At 41.4% G+C, this 24403-nt stretch overlaps 2 protein-coding genes across 6 annotated transcripts in view; one reads left to right on the forward strand and one right to left on the reverse strand.

Moving 5' to 3' along the window:
- Positions 1-463: 463 nt before the first annotated feature.
- Positions 464-24403, reverse strand: part of TPMT (thiopurine S-methyltransferase) — a 33565-nt gene continuing 9625 nt past the window's right edge. The window contains exons 1-9 of one of the 5 annotated variants that reach the window (XM_030552508.1): positions 18022-18107; positions 15881-16095; positions 14139-14231; positions 12378-12510; positions 11199-11251; positions 4177-4251; positions 2801-2886; positions 1805-1849; positions 464-919 (exon numbers count right to left, since the gene is read on the reverse strand). In XM_030552508.1, the coding sequence (XP_030408368.1) occupies positions 798-919; positions 1805-1849; positions 2801-2886; positions 4177-4251; positions 11199-11251; positions 12378-12510; positions 14139-14231; positions 15881-16020 (747 nt within the window). In that variant the 5' untranslated portion in view covers positions 16021-16095; positions 18022-18107 and the 3' untranslated portion in view covers positions 464-797. The other 4 variants (XM_030552509.1, XM_030552507.1, XM_030552510.1 and 1 more) reach the window with 4 other exon arrangements.
- Positions 18174-24403, forward strand: part of KDM1B (lysine demethylase 1B) — a 44762-nt gene continuing 38532 nt past the window's right edge. Inside the window, exons 1-4 of the mRNA XM_030552505.1 lie at positions 18174-18247; positions 18768-18832; positions 21522-21624; positions 22596-22720. Coding sequence (XP_030408365.1) covers positions 21535-21624; positions 22596-22720 — 215 coding nt within the window. The 5' untranslated portion in view covers positions 18174-18247; positions 18768-18832; positions 21522-21534. The remainder of the gene's footprint in view (positions 18248-18767; positions 18833-21521; positions 21625-22595; positions 22721-24403) is intronic.

The following is a 24403-nucleotide window of genomic DNA, read 5'->3' on the forward strand; positions in this document are numbered from 1 at the left end:
CCATACAACCCATCTTCCTGTGGCTGGACTCATAACTGGTGTATTGAGGGGGAAGAATATCACAGTTATAGATAATTTCAGGAGGCATCTACTCCCAGTGTCTTCTGCTCTCCTCTCAGTTGATTCACTTTCCTTACCCCTCTTGCACATCTCTAGTTGCCTGTGTCTCCCTCATCCAGTAATGGCTGCTGCTGAATATTCTGCTTTGCTCTCTGCCAGTCAGTCTCTACTCTGCATAAGACAGAGCAACAGAGGTAGGGAGAAAAAGAGAGCAGCCACCAAGCAGCCTCCTGCCTCTTCTATCCAGCAGCCACTAGTGGCAGGAGCTCAGAATTACAAAAAAACAAACAAAACTTTTCAAGCTGCAGCTGGCAGCACTGCATAGTTCCTGGGTCACAGGCTGGAACTATGAACAGCTGGGATGGGACTGCAAAGCTACAGACAGACAGACAATATTGGTAGCTATGGAGAATGGTCATTTCTTTATATATATGACTTCTTAATTTTAATAATTTGAAATAATACAGGAGACAAAGGCATAAAGTTAAAATGATTGTTTACAAAGAGTTTCAATGTGGTTAAGTGCTACGCATCTTAAAACACAGATACTGTAAGTCAAAGCAGATGTACAGTGTAATTGATTTTGAAACCATAAAGTCTTCAAAAGACAAAGATGTTCCATAACTCAGTTTTCATACCCTGAGGTGTTTCAGAATTCCCAAATAACCAGCTCATTTCCAATTGAGATCAGTATAATTCTTCCCACCTTGCTAATAAATTTTGTCTCTCTTGTTTCATCAAGGAACAGACTTTAAGGTAAGCAGATGTGTTACCTCCAGAAAATAATCTAGTCCCCAGGCTTTGTGCTGGTCCGAGAAGTCATCGACCTTCTCAAGACACTTAATTTCACAGACTTTTCCTGAAAAGGAAGAATAGCAAGGTAAAGATATGATGAAAGATGAGGCTAGTTTGTTTTGCCTTTTTAAATCATGAATTTTTACGCTATTAGGAAAAAATTTCACTGACTTAACTCATTTGTAGACTAGCATAAATAAGATGAGCAGGATTTAGCCCTCTCTCACAGTTGTATGCCACATGGTGTAGACAGTTCAGAGGTTTCAGAAGGGTGTAAACTACAGGAACTATAGTACCAAAGCTTAATGTAAGGCATATCAAGGATGAAATGTCAACCTTAACTCAATTTTCTTGTTTCAGTAACTTTTGATCTTTAATTCCCTTAACACAGTGTTTTCCTACCATCATACCGTTTTTCCTACAAGTTAACTTTGGTTTCAGAATTATAGCAGAAATCACACAGGTGGTGGGGAAGGTTCCTGTGTTAAATCTGGGTAAAATAAGCAGATAATGGGGGGGGAGGGGCAACAAACAAAAATGCTGGAACAGAAAGGACATGAGAAATTGACTACAGGACCAAGAGTGAGAAGCTGTGGGAATAAGAATGAACACTGGGACCTAGTTTGAATTATTGGAGACTCAGCATGGAAAGTAACCTCGGGCCAAAAAGGGACAGTATATGTCTTACTGGTAACACAGGTTCAAATTTATTTAAAATGTGTATTTAAACAATGAGCCTGTATGCCTTTTTTCCCTGATATCAATAACCCTGACGTGAAAAGGATATTTATTTCCAAACTATGTGTCTCTCCAGATTTTGTACAAGAAGCAAACAACCTTACAGGCTTCCCTATCATTTGCCTCAGGACGAGTCAAAACACTACAATATAAACACATTTGTCTGCCACATGTTTTGAGAAAAATCATAACTGCAGTGGAGATAACTTACCAAATAAACTTTTAATTTCAGCATCAGGAACATAAAATGGTGGACCTGGAAAGAAAAGGGAAAGCTGAATTGGCAAAAGTCACAATGACCCTTCTAATATGACAATGAAGCAAACACTGACCAAATACAAGGGGAAATGTTAAAATATAAAAAAAGAATGATTATAGGGTATTAATTATACGACTTTCTTTAAACAACAATTACATAGAGTAGTTCAAAAAGCAGTGGAAAATTTATTTGTATTAAGTTAGTAATTATCAAAGAAAACTTAAGGAGCTTCTGGGTTTAATGCAAATAATTAATCAGCCTGATGTAATGATACTTAATGCTTACATAGAGCTTTCCATCTTCAAAGCATTTTATAAATATTCGTTAATTAATTATCAAAACACCTGTGAGGTAGCCACGCTACAGTAAATTGGGCAATAATTCCTGATTTTAGGTCATGAGGTACTGAAAATCCTGAGTTAGTGTCCATCAGAAATATAATACGATTTTCAGATAATGAGGGTGCAAGTGAGGGAGCAATGCTAGGGTAGGGGAAGGGTACCAAGGAGGTGGATACAGCAGAAGGGGATAAACAGGACACTCTGTACATTATACAAAAAATAGTGAGGGCAATGTTGTTTTGCATTTGTTTAACAATTCACCCCCGCCCCCACCCCCGCAAAAAAAAACAACAACAACCCACAACCCTTTGAATTGAGACCAAGCATGAAAAATTTCTGCCTTGTAGGAATTTTTATCCAAAACCGAGAAGCAAGTGGAAACGGGGTTACAAATCCACCCTACCCCCCCAAAAAAAACAATCACAAACTTTTGCTACTGTGAATGCCAAAATATAGTTAAACAGAAAAACATACTAAATCTGAGCACCAAGTCTGTTGACATGAACTGAGGCAATATTGTTACCATATATATATATATAAATTCATTAGCATAAAGGTAAAAAGTGATTTTACTTAACTTCTAAACAAAATGATTCAAAGTTCTTACCTTTATGTTTATTTGAATCATACAAAACAGTAACCAAGAGATAACAACAGCTTCTCTCCATTAGAGACAACACCAAATTGGCATAGCTAAAAAGAAAAAATAAGTATTTGCATTTGTGATTATTTTGTAAATATATGGTACATTGAGTACTCAAAATGTTCAGCAAAAAAGAAACGTAATGTATTCCTATGCAGAACAGTTCAAATCCACCCTTGAAATACACATAAACTAATTTAACTGAGGTACTTCTAATGTAAAATTCCATGTGGTAACATGCAGCCTATGAAATCCTAAATAAAATTATTAAAAATCTACTTCATACACATGCACACACTGACCACTTTTTATATGAACTAACGAAAACAAGAAAATGTAAAGCTGAGATAGTATTTAAGTCTGCAATATTCTATAGTTACTGTACAGTGGCCTATACAGTATTGATTATGTTAATTCATGGCTTTTTTTTTTTTAACAAAGTAAGGACCATGTATTCAACTTAACTTAATGTCCAGTAGTAGGGGTAAGGTGAAGAGAGAGGGTCCTGGGTAAGACTGGAGAAGGGAAATAAAGGGGGGGAAAGGAGAATAAAGAGGATGGAGAGAGGCAGCAAAGGCTGAAAATGGTGGAGACCAAAACCAAAAAAACAAACGAATACGGAAAGCAAAGAGTAAAGGTAAAATTCAGATCTGCATCCTGCACTATGCAAATCTACCACTAGATGGGAACAGCAGCTTTAGGTACAGAACATAATAAGCAACATACAGTAGAACCTCAGAGTTCCGAATGAACACCTCGGGAATGGCAGTTGTTCGTAAATCTGAAATGTTTGTAATTCTGAACAAAACATTATGGATGTTCTTTCAAAAGTTTACAGCTGAACACAGACTTAATACTGCTTTGAAACTTTACTGTGCAGAAGAAATATGCTGCTTTTAATTATCTTAATTTAAATTAAACGAGCACAGAAACAGTTTCTTTATCTTATAAAAAATGTTTTTAAACCTTCCCTATACTGTATTTGCCTTTTTTTTTTTTTTTGGTCATCTCTGCTGCTGCCTGATTGCATACTTCTGTTCCAAATGAGGCGTGTGGTTGATTGGTCAGTTTGTAACTCTGGTGATCTTAACTCTGATGTTCTACTGTACTGTCCTTATGCCAATTGTATTGTTTGCATTGGTGAGACCATTTCCGGAAGGAAACTGTGTTTTAGAACGCAGTGTTCAGTAACTCTATTTGCCACATGTGGCAAAGAAGGACTGGCTTGGATTACTCAGGGTTTAAGCTAAGCGAGGAATGGCTGATTAGTCAGTGCCAGGAAGCTAGGCTTTCACAACATATCAGAAAGAAAACAGTCATAAAATAAATACATTACTTACTGTTCTCTATCACATGGATTAATGGCTACTAGAGATCCTCTGTCCCAAATCCCATCAAACCTGCCAACAATTGTGCTACAAATACAGGGTGGTCGAAAAAAAGATTTTATATTAAAAACTAAAATGATCTTGTTTTTTATAATTTGACTGAGATACTTATGAAAAAGAAGTGAAAAACCTCTGATAGGCTGTGCATATACATAGAGCAGTAATACATTTTAACATTTTTAGAAAGTCTCTTCCTCTAAGTCTATAATATATAGCTAAACTATTGTTGTATGTAAAGTAAATAAAGTTTTTAAAACGTTTAAGAAGCTTCATTTAAAATTAAATTAAAATCCAGAGCCCCCTGGACTGGTGGCCATGACCCAGACAGAGAGTGCCATGTGCCATAGGCTGCCTACTCCTGCTATAGAACACTTTGAAATGGGCCTCAAGGAAAACATTTCCTGTGTAAAGGCCTTCTCCGGTGGCACAGAAATGGTGGAATGATTCTGTTGCCCTTTGGCAAGGGTGTGCCAGGGCAAGAAGAGATCTAGTTTGAGCACCGCTGTTCTTGGTTATAAGGCAGTTTCAGGCAGTCATAATTTATAGAAACTCTGGGAATACCACTAATCTATGCCAAGGACTGCAACAATCCTTGGGCACTTCCAGATCCAAGAGAGTCACTGAGGTGGCTCAAAGCAGTTCACTCCATTCTCCTCAATGTGCACTAAGCTCAGCTCACCTCAGAGGTGAAAGCAAGCCAGTGCGCCCCGGCACACCAGCAAGAACCGGTGCACTCTGCCGGGGCAGATCAGCTTCCCCCAGGCACCCATTTAAAGGGCTTGAGGCCCCTTTAAATCGCTCAAAAACGACTGACTGGGCAGGATTTTTGCAGTTCCTTTTCAACTGCATGAAACTAGTCCCTAGATTGCTGGGGGTGGGGGGCAGAAAGAGGACCCAAACATCTATGAATCATTTAAAGATTTTCACTCAAAAACCATCCCTATAGCTATTGAGAGGAAACATCTTCCACTTTCTAGAGTTCTGAAATTTCCTATATTTCAAATTGCCCTGTGCTGCCCTGCCAACTGGTCCCTTTACCCCGTGCCTCCAACAGCTCCCCACCAGCTGGTACCCCCTACCTCGCACCCACAGCAGCGCCCCGCCAGCCAGTCCCCCTGCCCCACGCCTCCAGTAGCGCCCCACCAGCCGATCCCCCTGCCCCGCGGCCCCAGCAGCGCCCCAGCAGCTGGTCCTCCTACCCTATGCCCCCTGCAGCTCTCCACGAGTGGCTGGAGCCCCAGCCCTTTAAATCATCCCCAAGCCCTGCTGCCAGATCCCGGAGGAGGCGGCAGCAGGGCCCTGGCAGCTATTTAAAGGGTTGGGCAGGGGGACCGGCTGGCGGGGCGCTGCTGGAGGCATGGGGCAGGGGTGACTGCCTGGCGGGGCACTGCTGGGGGCGCGGGGCAGGTGTGACCAGCTGGCGGGACGCTGCTGGGGGCGCGGGGCAGGGGTGACCGCCTGGCGGGACGCTGTTGGAGGTGCGGCGGGACAGGGGTGACTGGCTGGCGGGGCACTGTTGGAGGTGCGGGGCAGGGGGGCCGATTGGCAGGGCGCTGTTGGAGGCACGGCGGGGCAGGGGGACCGGTTGGCAGGGCACCACAAGGCAATTTGAAATATAGGAAATTTCAGAACTCCAGAAAGTGCAAGGTGTTTGCTCTCAATAGCTGTAGGGATGGTTTTTGAGTGAAAATCTTTAAATGTTTCATAGGTGTTTGGGTCCTCCCCAGCAATCTAGGGACTAGTTTCATGCAACCGAGAAGGAACTAAAAAAATCCTGCCCAGCTGGTGGCTTTTGAAGGATTTAAAGGGCTCCCACTGCTGCTACCTCCAGGGCCTTTTAAATCACCACCAGAGTCCGGTTGCTGGACTCCTAGGGTAGGAGCACTGGGGCTCCAGTGGTGATTTAAAGAGCATGGGGCTCCGGGCTGCTGCATCTGCAGTTGAGCCCAGGGTCCTTTAAAGCTCCACCAGAGCCTGGGGTGGCAGCTGGGAGCCCCCAGGCTCCGATGATGATTTAAAGTGCCTGGGGCTGCGCTGCGGTAAGGCAGCTGGAGCCCCAAGCCCTTTAAATCACCCCTAGCTCTGGGGTTCCCGGGGGTGATTTAAAGAGTCTAGGGATTTAAAGGCCACGCCTCTTTCAGTTGAGGCACCGCCCCTCATAAGGACTCCGGAGTACCAGTAAGTCCTTTAAGTTACTTTCACCCCTGGCTGACTTGCAACTCAGAATCAAGACCCAAACATATGCCCCAGAGGTTTATTCCGAGGTATCTTTTCACTTGAGAAAAGCGAAGACTCGGTGCTGCTTGCTTTAATCCAACAAATTGATCAGGACTAATTTTGTCCCTAGTTGTGTTGGCTGTTGTGGCATTGGCAGCCAAATTCAGTTTGATAAAGTCTACTGCTAAAGAGAACTGTCCTCATTAGTTGCCGGTGGGAATTAGCAGGGTGACATGAGGTAAGTTTTCCTTCAGATAAATATGAAAACTGTGATTTAGTGTGCTGTGTAACAATGAAGTAAGTGACATAATTCCAAAGAAGAGTTTAAAATAAATTTGCCTTAAAACAAAAATATGTGGTGTCCTGAAATTGTGCAGCACTTTCCACCTGATACTGGGCTTCATTTCAGAGTCCACCAACTCCAAAAATCACAGTTTCTTCTGTTGTTGTTTTAATCGCAATGTCATCATCAAGTTTTTGGCTTCTGATCTGTAACCGTGTCCTGTATTTCTCTGTCTGATGCAACGACACATGAAACATTTTAAAAGCTTGTTTTCTTTTAAAGGTCTGCAAGGAGAGGAGATCACACCACTTTGCCTTCTACATGCACTTACAATTGGCTTTTAAATAGAACATCTCACAACCAAGACATGATATTTATGAGCCACCAATTTAAGTTGGGGATGGGGGAAGGAGACAGTCTCGTGAACACAATCCTAGATTTGGATTAATGAGATTTGGGTTCCATTTCCATCTTTGCCACTGGCCTGCGGTATGGTTTTGAGGAAGCCACTTCACCTCCCTGTGCTTCTGTTTTTCCTCCCACATCTTCACTGTACTGTCTCTTAAACAGTAAACTTTTGGGGCAGGTGCTGTTTCCCACTGTGTTTGTACAGCACCTAGCTGTGCAAGGGCCCTGATCTTGGTTGCGAATTCTAGGCACTACTGTAATACAAATGATAATAAATAAAACAATCATTTATATCAGGGATGGGCAACTTTAAGGCAGTAGAAGGCCATAAAAACCACTAAAACCCTTTGGGAAGATGGGGTATGTGACACAGGTGTGTGTGTCGTGTCCTGCGCCGCCTCTGGGAGCTGTGAAGTGGGGAGGGGGAAGATGGGTGAGAAGAGTCAGGTCAGGCCCTGTTTCTGGAGGCATGTGACACAAGGGTTCGGGTGGTTGTGAGGTAGGGTCCTGTCCCTGTGTGGTGAGAGGCCCCACGAGGGTGGGTTGGAGAGCGAGCCTGCCCTCCACTCACCCTGGCAGAGGATGCTTCCGTCCCACAGGGCTGGGCCTAGCGCCTCGCTTCAGCCCACTGTTCTTGCCCCAATGTTATGTTATGGAACCCTCCTCAGTGATGCCTTGCCCTCTTCCTGCCCTTGTCTCTGCTAGATCTCCTGCCCTAAGCTGTCCTGTGATGGGCCAAATAAAATGATGTGGAAGGCCAGATGTGATACCTGGGCCATCCCTGGTTTAAATATTGTCTTTAGACCCAATACTGAAGATTACGCTTAAGCAAAAATCCCATTGATTTAAGGCAGTATTTGCCTGAATCAGAGCTTGGGACTAGGCCCCATGGGTGTGTTTAGTAAGTATACAGATTATAGCACTCAGCATTGTTATGAGCCACAATTCATTGCTTAGTTTAACTGCTTTAGATACAACACAGCATTCCTGCAAAGAGTAATAATTCCTGTTACTCATTAACTAGCAAAAAAAAGTCTGAATTGTCTCATTCTGACACAGGGCATGAACACATCTAGGTTCCCCTGCCCAAATTATGTTCTGAATTTAGAACAAAAGTAACTGATCACAGGCCAGCTGAGGCAAGCGTGAAATAAGTTTAACTGCCAGAGTTACTAACTGAGTATTACCCATATTGTGTGTGGACAGAAGCCACAATAGTATTGATGCATTTCTATACTCAAAGGAGTCTTCCAGTTGTATTGACAGAAAGATGTTCACACTTTCACCACTCTTTTAGAACATTGCATAAGAGCGTCTTATTAAAAAGCAAAACAAAACAGGAATGTAGAGAAAAGTTCACAACACATGCATGTGACTCCAGTTTATTTTGTCCTCCATCGATAACAGACCACATCTCCTAACTCCTTGGTCTAGTGAGTCCCACTGACAGCACTGCTAACGTGTTACATATTTTGTTTTACTTTGAAATATAATTCCATATTGGTATGATGGAGGTTATACATTTTGCCATGTTACTTACAACCATATTTAAAAATCATTAACCTTTTAAAAAATTGCTGACAATAAGCTTGAACATTTCCTGGCTGCGCATACAATGATAGCTAAAAGGTTTTAAAGGTGCCTGTTGTGCAAGCAGCAACATTGCCTAAATCTTTTTCTACGTTGTCACTTTGGAAGGAACAGAGATTTTTTTTTATATTAAAACTTTCATTCTTGCAAGGCCAGCTTAATTACACAAACAAAAGAGAATCAGCTAAGTCAGCAAAAGGTTTAGTGACCATCTGTTATGTTAATAACTTCGGATATTTTACCCAAAATATAAAATATCTTAGAGTCAACACCACATTCCAGTCTCCAAGTCTATAAATGATGCCTTCTCTCTACTAGCTCTAACACGCTTATCATTTACAAAGATAAATGATTGATTTTTCTAATAGTTCTGTAAAGCTATGGGTCAATACTGTTCATATTAACAGCCTGCTCCTGTGGTTCATATTGAGATAAAACTAACCAAGCCTAGAGGGAGTTTAATCTAAACAAGAACTGCAAGACTGGACTATCCTACAGATGCTGAGTGCTCTTAACTCCCTATTGGACAGATTTTCTGATCTGACTGAACTGTATTCAGCACATGATCAGAGGCAAGGAAGGTGGTTTTAAGATTCCTTTGTATCTCTCCCTATGCTAGAGTCTGGAAAGTGGCATAGGTGGCTTTGTATGACCCAATAATTCACTGGCACGAAGGAAAGCCTCCACTGGCTGGATCTGGCAGTTCTGAGCAAGAAATCAGGTGCAAAGCACCCTTAATAGACTGGTAAATCTGGCCCATTGACTGTTCTGGGTACTGAGTGCATTCAGCATTATCAGGGACTGAGCCCAGTCAGTAGCGAGCAGGCAGGGCTTGATTCTGAGAGATGCTGAATAACTGCATCTCCCACACAATAGCATGGTAGGGCAGATGACATGCCCCACTCCCACTGACAGGGCAAAGTTAAGGAAATCCTATGGTCACAATCAGCCCCAACCTCTCACACCTGTGAGGTGGTGTCATAAACAGATAGCTAAGGGTTAATGTCTCTTTCACCTAAAGCACCTGACCAGAGGACCAATCAGGAAACCGGATTTTTTCAACTTTGGGTGGAGGGAATTGTGTGTCTGAGGTCTTTGTTTTCTGGCTGCCTGCTTTCTCTGAGCTTTGGAGAAGTAGTTCTGTTTTCTAATCTTCTGTTTCTAAGTGTAAGGACAAAGAGATCACAGAGTAAGTTATATGGTTTCTTTTCTTTGGTATTTGCATGAATATAAGTGCTGGAGTGCTTTGATTTGTATTCTTTTTGAATAAGGCTGTTTATTCAATATTCTTTTAAGCAATTAGCCCTGTATTGTATCACCTTAATACAGAGAGACCATTTGTATTTTTTCTTTCTTTTTTATATAAAGCTTTCTTTTAAGACCTGTTGGAGTTTTTCTTTACTTCAGGGAAATTGAGTCTGTACTCACCAGGGAATTGGTGGGAGGAAGAAATCAGGGGAGATCTGTGTGTGTTGAAGTGGCTAGCCTGATTTTGCATTCCCTCTGGGGGAATAGGAAAGTCCTTTTGTTCCAGGACCGGGAAGGGAGAGGGGGAGTCACTCTGTTTGGATTCACAGAGCTTGTGTCTGTGTATCTCTCCAGGAGCACCTGGAGAGGGGGGAGGGAAAAAGGATTATTTCCCTCTGTTGTGAGACTCAAGGGATTTGGGTCTTGGGGTCCCCAGGGAAGGTTTTTCAGTGGGACCAGAGTGCCCCAAAACACTCTAATTTTTTGGGTGGTGGCAGCAAGTACCAGGTCCAAGCTGGTAGCTAAGCTTGGAGGTTTTCATGCTAACCCCCATATTTTGGACGCTAAGGTCCAGATCTGGGAATAAGGTTATAACAGGTGGGTCAGGCCTAGAGGCAGGCCCTTAAAAGGGAGGAAATCAGTGCAGTAGAGGTGGCAAGCAGAGCCAGGGTTCAGAGCTCCCAGACTGGGAGTCCTGTAGCACTCACTGTGGCTTTCATATGCTGCCTGCCAAGCCCTCTGGAGAAGCAGATGGCCTGGGCTGGTTATCTTTATTACAATTCCATCATGAGTAAGCCCTAACCTTTACTTGCATTAAGGAACCAAGGATGCCTGTAAGGCTTGAGAGATTACTTCCTTCTCTCTTGCACAATGAAGGGGGAGGAGGGATCAAGGAAGTATTTTCCTTTTGTATGGACTGCTTTATAGCCCTTGAAAGGGGGTAGATTCATACAAGGCACAGCTGCAGGGCTGTACTCTGTACCCAGAAACAGACCACAGGGTTGTAGCTGTCTGTAGAACACAGAATGTAAGCAAGGTGCCTGCTCTCACCCCTAAGGGGCAACCTGGAGATGTTAGCCTGTGACAGACAACAGTCAGAGTTGCAGATGCTCAGTGCTTCTTATAATTTGGTCTGTACTTCTCAAATGTTTTTGGCTAGTTCAGACAACACATAACCTAACAATATTTGTTAAAAATGTGATTGTCAAGAAATGCTGTTCATTCCTACCTGGACAAATCATAGATACTGCAACAGTACAGAGAAATGTTCCCAGAGGTACTCTACAATGAAAAGCAGGGAAACAGCTTTTAGTGAACTACATATTTTAATATAGATATATTTTAAAATAAAAAACCTAAGTAGGGGAGGAATTAGTAGGAATGTTCTTTCACTTTTTCCTTTATTGATGTATCTCAAGGCCCTGTGACTGCTGCTTCACCGCTGTCATGTGGCATGGGCTTAAATGTTCCAAGAGAGAGAAAAGGTGGGTGAGGTAATATCTTTTACTAAAGACACTAGATTTATGGCTTGTTACAACAATCTGTAATCACTAACCCTCCTTTTTGTCCTACCACTACAGGTGTGTTAACAGGCCACTTCACCTTGACTGGTCCCTTAGATGATGTGCTAACTACTTATGCTAATCTATCTATTTGATCTTGTATTTAGCTGTGACACTGGGGCCATGGCTACACTGGCACTTTACAGCGCTGCAACTTTCTAGCTCAGGGGTGTGAAAAAACACTTCCCTGAGCACTGCAAGATACAGCACTGTAAAGCCTCAATGTAAACACGGCTCCCAGTGCTGCAAGCTACACCCGTAGAGGATGTGGAGTACGTGCAGTGGCGCGGCGACCACACTCGCGCAGCAGCGCTTTGAAGTTTCAAGTGTAGCCATACCTGGGAGTACCTTTCCCAGACCTGAAAAAGAGCTCTGAGTAGCTCGAAAGCTTGTCTTTCTCAACAACAGAAGTTGGTCCACTAAAAGATATTACCTCAATATCCACGAAGTTAGTCCACTAAAAGATATTACCTCCCATCTCTCTCTAATCTCCTGGGACCAACATGGCTACACCACCACTGCATACTACTGATTCATTAGGGCATTTAAGCAAGTGTCTAATTTTAAGCATGTGAGTTGTCCCATTGACTTCAATGTGTTTAAAGTTAGGCACTTAAATGTCTTGCTGAATGAGGGCCAAACTAAATAACAGCTTGAGAATAATTACCCAATATAAAATTTAACTTCAATGCTTCTCTCTCTGAATCCTCTTTAAAACAGATGAAAGCTGAAAGTCAAGGCAAAGAAGCTCTAAATGGCTAAAGAATGGTTTGGCCTGCTTAGCTACCCCTGAAATGCATCATTAAGTATACAAAAATATTTGACTATGCAAGCACAAAACAAACCTTAAAAACTTTGGCTCCAGAAATCCCTGGGATTGTTTCTTCAGAATAAGAAAGATCGTGTTCTGTGAAAAATTCCTTCAGTGCACATTCGCTGAGTTCCACACCAACTACATAGTGTCCCATGTCACCTAACCTACGCACAGCAACAAAAGTTTTCATGTTTACTTGTGATTCATAGTTCTTATTGCATAAATTTGATTTATACTCCTCCATTCTCTACCTCAAGAGGGGCTTTGGTACATGTGTCTTCTCCTACAGAACAGTGGTTTATTATAGCAGTTTTTTCAGAATCCAGGCTCTTGTCAGATAGGTGTTATCTAGGTATTTTTAATCTTGGAGTTTTCACGCTTTATTGGAAAAAACACAGTACCTGATTTTAATGCAATTTTACATGGTTAATTGAGTAGATCTTGATATGAACTAAGGAATGCACTTCATGTGAACTTGATAAGCTTTACGTGCAATTGGTTATTTATTTTTACTATATTAATGGAAAATATGGGGGCCCTACAATGACCAATAATAATACTTCCCTCCCAGGGTGGATGACTGAAGGATTCAGTCACCCAGTGGATAAAGTGTTTGATAGAGATTTCACATTCTGTTAAAGTTATTACAACATCAAGGTTTGAAAACCTCAGACGCTGTTGAACAGTAAAAAACTTCCTCTGGCAAGCATGAGGAGCTAGACCATCACTTTCTCAAACACTTAGGCTTTCATTTCATGGTTATGAAGAAAATTTTCCAAATTTGAACTGAAGATGGATGCCAACCCAAGCCAAGTGATAGAAGTGAAATCTCTAGTAACCATGATCCATATTAATACTTGACATGAGTTTTTAGATAAAGAGCAATCTTCTGCTGCATGCCTGAATGACTCAGCATTACTACACTTTACACATTACTACTACTATACTGTTCTCTTGCGTCTCAAGATATATAGCTCAAGACCTATGCTGCTGCCTGGCTTTGCCAAACAAAAGCAAAATGAAATTAACAACACACTGGTCAGGTTCACTGCGCAGAACTCTGTGCAACAGTTAAACTGATAAAAATCACATTCTTTTCACACTGCTACTAACCAAGAGGCTACCTTGGTACAGAGTAGTAGCAGAGACACTCCCCTCTCCCAATCTTTTTTTTTTTTGGGGGGGGGGGCGGAATGGGGAGAAGGGTGTGATGGAAGTAAGCAAAGACAGAGCTTCTCCTCCCTCCTAGTCCCCAGAGATTGAAAAGTTTAAAGTTAAACAAACATCTACTAATCAGAAGATAGTACATACTCTGGTAGGAATCCCGGCATCCTCCCACTTCCTAGCAGCCAGGATATAAGGTGCTGGGCTTCTTAACAAGTCATTTTCCTTGAAGCTCATTGGTGCCCACTCTCCCTATTTGGATAATAGGTGCCTGGCAAACTTTTCTAGCTCTCAATTAACTTACCATACCAAAAATCTTAAACAGTTTACTCTTTTGTAACCTAACTGCTTTTGTAGACATTAAATTTTTATACAGCTGTTATTTTTCCTACATGAATGTTTGCAGAATGTTTGTTACTATTCTTCATCACTGGAAAACCTGGAAGAATTAAATGCTGCCCTCTTTTAAAATCTCTAGTGAGCGTGTAAAAGCAAAGGAACCATATTTTATAGTGAAAATAGAGGAATAACTATTATATTCACTTATTTACAGATATGTAGGCAGGATAGTATGTTTTCCAAGAAAAATAACTTAGAAGATTTCTACTCCTAAGGGCTGTTTTTTTACCATTTCATTTCTACTGCTTTGCCACAAAGTGGAAAAAATATCCTGAGTCCATTCCTGCCATTAAGAAGAACATCCAGATACTTCCTTAAAATCCTGCAGAAGAAAAAGAAATAACTATTTAATATTGGAATTGTTTCATGTTCATAGCTGAAAAGCCAGCATTGCTGAGGATAAAAGGTATAAGATATTTCACCTTTATAGCCTATAAATACAACTATTAATTAATGATGTAAACATAAGGCCTACAGGCCTTTGGCTGTAAAATATTTAGTTTAGCCAAATTAGGCTTTAGGATAAGTTATGCTAACTTACCTTTATAATGGAGCTAAGTAAGCTACAAATAAACTTGCTGAGCTTGTGTCTATGTTTGTGATACGCTGATTTTTTAAAAGAAGTGCTGAGTTTGGATAAAAACGTCTATGACAGCTCAGTAGATATTGCAAGATGACCATTGGCAGCCTGGGTGAAATGTTAAGACTTTCTGTTACTATGGTGATAAGGTGACGTAAACGTTAATGAGTATAAGGAGAACTAACAAGTTAGCTTATGGAAAATGCAACACCCCAGAAGTAGTGAGGTATGGAAAGTCAAATAAGGAAAGGGGCTCCTAAAACCATCATAAATATGTATGAATCCCAATGGACATCAGCACAACTGATTATAGAAGCTGCATTGTGGCCTACATGTCTTGGGTGGGGGGGAGAAACCAGGATGATGACCACTGGTGGCGGTGAGGATGAAGATGACGACTAGCACTTCAGGTTTTTCCACAAGGCATGGTGTTAGTAATGCAAATACTATGTGTTTTGTATTGGTCTCTCTCTCCTTTAACAGACTGCAGTGTGTGTATTGTTGTTTGATTGCTAAAAAAAGTAATTATTATAGAAAGAGCACTATGCAGACTATTATTCACCTTGGGGGTCCTCTTTCTACTGATAACCTCTCTACTATAGTCATTCTTGGGGGCTGAACTTTCAGAGATTATTAATAGCTCACCTTAACTGATCGCTCTCGTTAGAGTGTGTATGGTAACACCCATTGTTTCATGTTCTCTGTGCATATATATATATATCTATATATATATCTATATATATATCTTCCTACTGTATTTTCCACTGCATGCATCCGATGAAGTGGGCTGTAGCCCATGAAAGCTTATGCTTAAATAAATGTTAGTCTCTAAGGTACCACAAGTACTCCTGTTCTTTTCACTCAACCCCAAGTGTATTATACTTGTGGTGTTTCAAACTGTCTCCATTAATTTACAATACAACATCCACTTTTTAATAGACATTTAATGAAACAAAACAATGTAAATTCAATTATCGTTATAAATGGGCACAGCCTACTGCTCAGGCAAAAGAATTCCCCACCTCTGAAAGGGCTACCTTAGATTTTTAAAACAGAATGAACACAAAACATCTGAATTTACTCTACACTATTTATTTCTTGTATTTAACTGTAGAAGTGTTTCACATCAGAAAACACACACCATATATAAGTTTCGGTGCCTGAAGATCTCATTTAAGATGTAAAAGTTTGACAAGCAAGGTGATCTTACCATCTCTCCATTATCCTTTTGATAGCAGCTTAAACAACCATAATTAGAGAAGCTCTGAACAAGGCTAGTACAAAACACTTTGATGTTTGTACCCAGGCCGCATTTTTATGACGGGCCTTATGAAAGTCAAATTATTCCATTATCATTCATTACAGCTTAGGTAGAAGAAAGAGTTACATACGGATGTCCTTGCTCCTTATGAAATCCAATTTGTCTCGTTTTCCATTTCTGCAGCCATTCCTCTTCAGTTACTACTCTGTCCTGTTGTTGCCCAATATCAGAGCTTTCTTTTATTCTTGGTACATCTGTAAAGCTTTCCATGGTCTTGTATACTTATGCTGTCTGTGTAGAGGGTAAAAATATATATTCTCCAACCAGTGCATAGAAGTCCTGATCCTGCAGTCAGGGAGAACTTTCATTAATTGCTATTATTAGCTTCAATTGGAATTGTGTCTGAATAAAAACACTTTTAAACACTGGCATTTTAAAAGATCATTAATTTTTTTTTATTCATATCAGGTTTGCTTTAATTTATTAACAGAATTTAAATGTGGGTCCTAACCTATTGACAATATTTCTGTCACCTCAGATGACATTATTTTGAGCAGATATCATCTATGGGACGATCCAGAATTCCTGCATGGGTAGATGTTTAAGGAATTTTGTTCCATATTCTTAAACAAATCTTTACATACCATTGTATGCATTACCCTTATGTTCCATTCATGTGCTGTATAACACAGTAGCAATGAGATTCCAAAGAAATACACAAGGATTTAATTGGGGTTGGTTGAAATGTCTGAAGATAAATTCCCACAGCTTATTTTTAAATTGTCTTTTCACAACGCTGGTGGGACTGAAGAGGGTCAAGAATGGTTTCCATTTTCCTGAAAGGGAGGTCAGCTTTCAGAAATGTGGAAACCATTAGGTTTAGGGAAATCATTATAAAGAATAGAAAGCATTATAGCAGGGCTGCTCTTCTCAATTTTTCTCCTTTTTCTAAGTGTGGTCCCAGAAGTTTCTCAAACTGTACTTTATTTCAGTTTGCTGGACAAGGCTCTGTAGGAAACAGCTCTATTTAAATGGGGGGGTTACTATTAAAAAGGGGACATTCACCCATTTCTCTCATTGGGGGGAGAGAGGGAGATACTTTTACACTGATAGCTTCCTCTCCAAAGCACAGCTACAATGTCCTCCTTCCCTGCTCTGTTCCTCAAAACAGAGATTTAATAGCTTGCTGACATATGCCAAATAAATTAACAAGCAAAATCATATTTAATGCAATATTAATGTTGAAAACTTAAAATATACAAAGGTCATGAAATTAATAACATAAGGTTTCAGAGAAAAATAACATCTATTTTTAAATTACTTTTTAGTGAGAAGGAAAAACCAGTTTTGATTTTTTCCTTTTAAAAAAACCCAACAACAAAAAACTGAACAGCAAATGGTAGTTCCGGATTGTAGCAATCTTATAAACAAGAAGTTAAATAATTAATTGCCCAAAGAGTGATCCAAAATACCACATGTGAGTAAGTGACCATCTCACAATGGAAATTTACTAGTAATTTTTCTTGATTTTTATTTCAGTCAGCAATTTCATTAACCTACTTTCTTCCCGGGAGGGGGCAGCATCCAAGGAAATAAAGCAGTCAAAAAAGAACAGAAATAAAATAAAACAAAACAGGAGGAGGAGGAGGAAGAGAGACTGACCTGAGAAACGTATATTGTACAACACTACGAGACTCTGAGGTTACACAACCAGTTAATTTGGCTCCTCTAAAGCACTCCAGCCTCCTTTAATGCCTTAGAACAATGCGATTTCTCCACACCTCACCTGGTCCCCGATGCTGCAAACATGTTCATGCTTAATTTAAAGCCCAAACAGTGCCGTGATGGACGGCAAGGACAGGAAATTTACTCTCCTGTCTAAAATAAAGCAGCCGCTCAAGCGTTTGCAAGATCAGGGCTTTAGTGGCTTGTCGGTATATTGAGGATTAAACAGCAGAACAGGAGCACGCCAGGGGACAGCTAGTGCCAGGACGATGGAGGCTGCAGAGCACCCAAGGGAACCCCACAGACTCTCTTCTGTAAGGGGCCAGGCTGCGGAGCCAGACATGCTACCAGCGCCCCCCGTGTGAAGTCCGACCCGAGCTGTTGGCGCTCAGTCAGCCCCCTCTGGCTCCGTGGGGCAGGACCCCGCCCCCCGCAGCGTCTTTCCGTTTCCCAGCGCCAAAGCCGCGGCCCCCTTCTCCCGGCCGAGCCCCCAGCGCTCCACGCCCGGACTCCTGGGGCGCGAGCGGGTGTGAGCCCCGCGCTGACCTGGGCGCGGCCCGGGAACCCCCCAGCCGGACAAGCCGCCTCCAGTCTGACGAGTTCAGCCGGCCCGGCCCTGCCCGCCTGGCCGCGGGGGGAGGAACCCGCTGTCTCCTCCCCCTGCCCCGCACGCTACGCGCCGAGCAGAGCGGAAGCGGCGGCGGCGGGCGGGGGTGAGAGGTGAGCGGCGGCCGCCCCGGGAGGAGGATGGTGGGAGCGGCGGCGTCCTGCGGTGAGTGCCCCTGGCCGGGCAGGGGGTCGGGCGCTTGGCCGCGGCAGCTGCCTCCTTTCCCCGGGGAAGGCGGCGCGGCTGGTGCTGCGGCCGCCCGGGGCGGGGATGTGATGACAGCGCCGCACAAAGCGGACCCGGCAGCCCCCGAGCGGGTCTTCCTTCTGGGGGGTCCCTAAGGAATCTTTTCCTTTGGGCGGAGGGTCTGTGCGCCTGGGAGCTTAGGCGCGCTCTTGGGATCGGGGATTTGGGGCTCCCCGAGGGTTATTTTGGGGGTAGGATCTCTGGGATTTTGATCTGGCGCGGGGGGAAGGGTAAGGAGGGAGGTGTGTCTGGGAGTCTGCTGCCTTCCTACCTGGCAGGCCGTGAGAAGGAGTGTTTCTGTGGGGAGTAGGGAGTGTCTGTGTGGGAGCACCGCGCTAGGGGTGAGCAGGTGTCGGCAGGTTGGTCTCCAGAGTGCAACAGGGATTATTTCCAGGGAGGGTTTGTCGCTTGACCTTATCATGGTTTCTCTTTATTGCAGCTCTGGTTGGAAGTGCTTTGGACACATTAGTTTAATATCCAGCTCCTGGGTGATTTGGATCCAAGGTGAGCAGAAACCAGCTCCTGCAGAGCATATATAGATTTCTCTTCTTGCAGTTCCCACCTGTGCTTTGTAGCTTCCAGATTCTTTTGGAGCCCGTGGGACCCCCAAGATTTAGCAGAGAAACCAACCTGGCTATCCCCAGCTCGAGTGGTGACCCTGGGGTTACAAAGGCACACTGTTGGATTTCATTGGACAGTTAAGCTTTGCAAATGTAATTTTAGTTTTGTAACTTGTATTGCCTTTGTTTATATTTTTTTTTATAGCCAGCTGGGGCCGAAAGCAGTTTTTTTTTTTGTACTTAGCATGGTCTGCGTTGATTTTTGACCTTGAACGCAGAGCGACTTTCTCTATCTTTGGGCCAAGCTGAATTTCAAATTAACTCTTTTCTTTTTTTAATAGACAAATTGCTCACACTATGTCAGAGGCTTTTTGATGATTAAAAGCTTTTTTGAGATGTATGATTTTATTTAGATTGAAGGTACATTTTAGTGGGCATTGTTTAGCTGAATTTTTACACGTGTAAAGATTTCAATTCTTTAAATACCTGCAGGTTGTTGGACCATAATATACATACATGAAATATGCTAGGGTACTCTTAGGGGGTGAAGTGGAATGTTTAGACTGTTTTCCACCCATTTTCCACACACACACACAGGGAGGATGCCCTGTCTGCGCTAGAGGCACATAAACTAAGGATTTTTTTCTACAGGGTACTTACACAGGAGAAGCTAACGAGGATGGTCACAACCCTTCTACATTTTCCTTCAGCAAAGAGCATTGGCTAGTTTTAGGGAGACTGCGCCACTTACTTTGATTGCATTCAGTGAAATGATCAGACTGTTAGTAGCCCACACGGAGAGGAAAGGGGAAGGGAAGATGGGTTCACACGCTCCTAGACCGAAGTAGCTTTCTCGCCGGACGATGCTAGGCCGAGTCAGCCCACCGTGGGTCGGACCTTTTAAAATCCTCTAGTTACTGGGCTTGCGTTAGAGTAGTCCTAGTTACTGAGCTTTTGCTTCGCAGAGTACTTTGGGCATCTTGCAGTAACAGTCACTCACACTGGTGTACACACACACGCACACCAAGGTCTTTATTTTCGTATACCACGATGCATGTGTACTTTACATCTGGACTAAATACTGTGAGGCGGTATAACAACCCCTTTTGAGGCGGTAAAAACCCCTCAGCACCGGTGCATACCTAATGCAGTTCCCTATGCATTAACCTTGTTGGCCAACCAAGCAGTTCCCCAGTACTGCTTCAACCTAACCTTGCTGGAGGTGGCAAAACCGTTTCCCAATACCACTCTGCATCTGATCTTGCTGCACAGTCAATAAGTTCAGATGGCGTAAGCCCAACAGGGACAGAAGGCCCCACGGATAGTCCTCCTTCGACACCCCAATAGAGATTTCAAAAGGTCTCATACCTCTCTTGTGGCGTCATGGGGTTCATAGGGGAATGATCTGTAGCAGCTGCCTGTGTCCCTGTAGGCGTTGCCATCGTGGACGAGCCCCCAAATTGTCTGAGAAAAACTTAGTTCTTGCTTTCTGTTTGGGTGCAGCAAAGTTAGATACTCTATTTTGTTTAGCAGCTACAACAGGGAGAGAGTGCCCTAGGACATAGGGTTTTCACTTCGTAGACAGGTCTCTCAACAGGTAAACAATTACAGCAAGCATTTATACTTTTGTTACAGACAATAATAAGCAACAGCTGCATTTTGTTTATACATAGGTCATCCTGATATCTTGTTTTTCTCACTTAACAGATGCCAGTCTATATTGTATTATTTATACAAGGTCGAAAAACAACTTCTCACACAGTTCTTTTTTACTTGCCTTACACAATTTTTGCTTTTACAAATCTCGCCTTATTAGGGTTACAGCTAGTCTAACTCTTGCTAACAGAGACTGTCATGCATGAAGATCCCCTACAAATCCCTGTCAGTTCTTTCTGTACTTCCACAACTATTATTTTTATAATGTATGCTACAATACATTTACTGGTAAATTATGAAGTATCATAACTACATATAATTACAATGCAACTACAATTGTCTAGACTGTAAATAAACAAGTACATTTATAGGAAGGTGTGCAAATCTTGGAATACGTTTAATTTTTCTTTGATTTTAAATTAAATAAGAGTTCAAATACATTGTTAAAAGTTGCTATGTAATCCAAATTCCTCAGCCCTCCCCATAAATCAATAGGTAGTACCAGTGTCACTGAGAGTAACAATATAAGGCTTGCATTATGAGCTTATGCTTATTCACTTTTTGAACTATAATTATCAGCTAAGTCTTCAGGTGGTGCAAATCAGCTTACGTCCAATGAAATCAATACAGCTATAGAAATGAAGGGCTGGAAGGGACCTCAACAGATCATCTAGTCGATCCCCCTGTGATGAAGTAGGATTAAGTAATGCCTAAGTAAGACCACCCCTCTGCTGATTTACGCTGTTTGAGGATCTGCTCTTACACGTTCACATTGAGCTTAGTTTACTGTTCCTCTTTTCTGCCCACCCACGTTTTTTTTTTCTTTTTTCATTAATGCATATGACTGAATTTAGCTTGACTGACTAGCTCTGACGAACGTGGTGGTGGTAATGTGAATGTTCATGTAATATCAAATTAGTTCACTCTCGCAAACATTTTGTAATGTTACTTAACAATCTTCTGACTTCATTTTGCAGATCCTATAAGACAATGTCAACTGGAAGGATACGGACAAAAAAGAAGTCATCCTCTTTGGACCAGTCTCCAGATAACCTTCCTTTGAGGAGTTCTGGGAGACAGGTACGTAAGTGTTAAAAATTATATATTTAAAACTACATATAATTGATTATTGGAGTATGTATTTCTTTAACATTTATTATAAAAGGACTCCGCTGTACTGCCTGAAAGGGTTACACCCAGTTACCACAAACAGAGGAGAAGTATTTGGAAGTGTCCAAAGAGAAGGTGAGAACATTTTACAACTCCAGAAAAAGACAGGAAGGGGGCACTTATAAAGTATTGGACAAGATAAAGGTGTAATTTAGGCAAAGGCCCTGATGTTGCAATGGGCTCCACCTCCATGGGGGAGGGTAGGAGGGGGTGCGTCAGACCATTTTGAATTCATCCACTTGTAGTAAAGCTGTTTGAATAATTGCTGGCTGTATTTTGAAAATAAAGTCAGTGGGTCTTTGGAGTACATCCATACAGAGAAGGTGGCAGGATTGAGGCCTAGACAGACCATATAAATTGGACACACAATGCCCAGAGTGACCAGGAGGATGGTTCTGTATTGGAGTTTTGTTGTTTTAAAAATTAATTTATAAATTTTAGGAGCCGATGACACTATCTTTATTAATGTATATTAACATTGATTGGCTTCATGCAATAAAAGAATTTTAATGAGAGATTGGAGTGATGGTGCTACAACACTGGGATCCAAAAGAATGTAAATATTAATTTTAAACTGGAAGCCTTGCTTTATCAATTCTTTAAGGGTGTCAGTTAAAAGACTAAATCAAGAAGCCTTTCACTTAAATGGACGTTGCTAAGATTATTGGATCTTTAAAAGTGACCTTCCTTGACAGTTGTCAAGTTGTCCCATGCTGCTATGGATTCCAAAGATCTGATTTATATTATTTTAGCCATTCCTTGCCGTGCTCTGAATTATGAAACAAAGGAATCTTTGGGTGCTGCACTGTAGAAAATTCAGTGCCATTGTCATTTCCAGTGACAGATCCCATGAGAGTTCAATTCTAACTATTCTTTGTTAGGTGAAGAAGAAGGCGGCTGAAGCGGCAGAGGATGATGATGATGCATCAGAGAAGAAATATAGAAAATGTGAAAAAGCAGGGTGCACTGCAACATGTCCAGTTTGCTTTGCAAGTGCTGCTGAAAGGTTTGTCTTTCTGTATTTACATACCTATGTTTTTGACAAAATCTCTTAAATCTACAGGCAAAAGTGAGAGGTACTAGTGTAATGCTGGTTGTAGTGCTAGTGAATCATCGCAAATGTCATCTCTTACAGCTGACTTTTTGCAGTGTATTGCCAATAACGTTTCTCAATGCACTGTTCCCTGGCACAAATTTTGTTTTTGTGAAATTAAAGGCATATTTATGAAACATACACAGAAGAGCTTCCCTCAAAACACAAAATGAAACCATCATATACTATCCTCTACTACTTCTGTATTGTTGTAGTGTTCTCTAATCTCTCGTTAATATGGTGAGTCTGCAAGATTGGCTCTGAAGCCTTAAAAACTATTTGCATTATAACATCCTGTTTTCACTCAGGACTAACTTCCTGTTCAGCTTTTATATGAGTACTTTTTTATTTTAACATTCTGAATTTAGAGATATGCGAAGTAAAGCATTACTGTATCGGCAAGGCTTATAATATGCAGCATGTTACTCTAAATGTATGTGGCAATGTCCCCTCTCAGTCTAATGTTGTGCTTTTAATTTGGCTATGATATACAATTATTTTATGCTGCCTCCAAGTTTTAAACTGTGTATGCATTGCATCTTTTTATATTGAGAGGGAATTTCTGCATTATAAAAGTTGTCATAGGAAAGCTGGAAGTTTTGGCAACTGAATACATGGCATATGGGACTTTTGATACCCAGGAAACCATGGGAAGTGATTTTAAATGTTGGTATTCAGCAGGCAATTAAGACATTTTAATCATTTTTAAGTCTTATTGTGTTGGTGTTATTTTTTAAAAATTCTTCCATATGATCATTTATTGGAAATTAGGTCATTTCATGGCTAGCCCGCTCAGGCACCATTGTGCTTTGCCAGCACATAATTTTAATTTTAGAGGAATATTTAATTGACTTTATTGGGTTTGTTGCTTGAATAAGGCATTCAGGATTAATTGCTTTGTCTAATGAATGTAATCCTTATAAATATGTGACAATAAAAGAGAATGAACACTTGCAATGTGTAATTTATATAGATTTTTGTTTTCGGTTAAAATAGCAACCAAGTCAGTAATTTTATATAATTGAAAATAATTGGACAATAGATATTTCATATACCTAGACCTAGCAGCAAGTTGTTCTATATTTATGGTTTAATCAACCTATGAATTTGAGAAGAAAATGTCCCATGCTTTGCTTTTTTTTTTTTAATATTTATAAGCTCTTTGAGGCTGGGACTGTGTTTTCCTGTGTGTAGGTAAATGTGTGTTGACACAGTATAAATAAGAGTCATAATTATCAATATCCCGCAACCTCCTCTGAGATCTGGCTCAGGGCACGCCCAATTGACCATAGTGAAGAGAAGCTGCTGCAATCTCAGAGCAGTACATGACATACATTTTGCCACCTTTGCTTCTTGTATTGCTCGTGATGAAATATGAGATCTTTGATGCAGTTAAAATTATTTTTTAATTATTTTTATTATTCCTACTTTAGTTACTGTAGTGCGTAGAGGCCAGTGCTCATTCTGCAAAGCACTGTACAAATAGTGGAGAAACAATGGAGCATCAAACTCTCTTCTCCCATGCCCTGACCTTAACATTTCTTTAAATTTTAAAATGAAGCAAAGTCCATGGGATTTTTTTTTTAAGTGTCATAA

This window comes from Gopherus evgoodei, chromosome 2 (assembly GCF_007399415.2).
Source record: "Gopherus evgoodei ecotype Sinaloan lineage chromosome 2, rGopEvg1_v1.p, whole genome shotgun sequence".
Classification (NCBI taxonomy): Eukaryota; Metazoa; Chordata; order Testudines; family Testudinidae; genus Gopherus; species Gopherus evgoodei.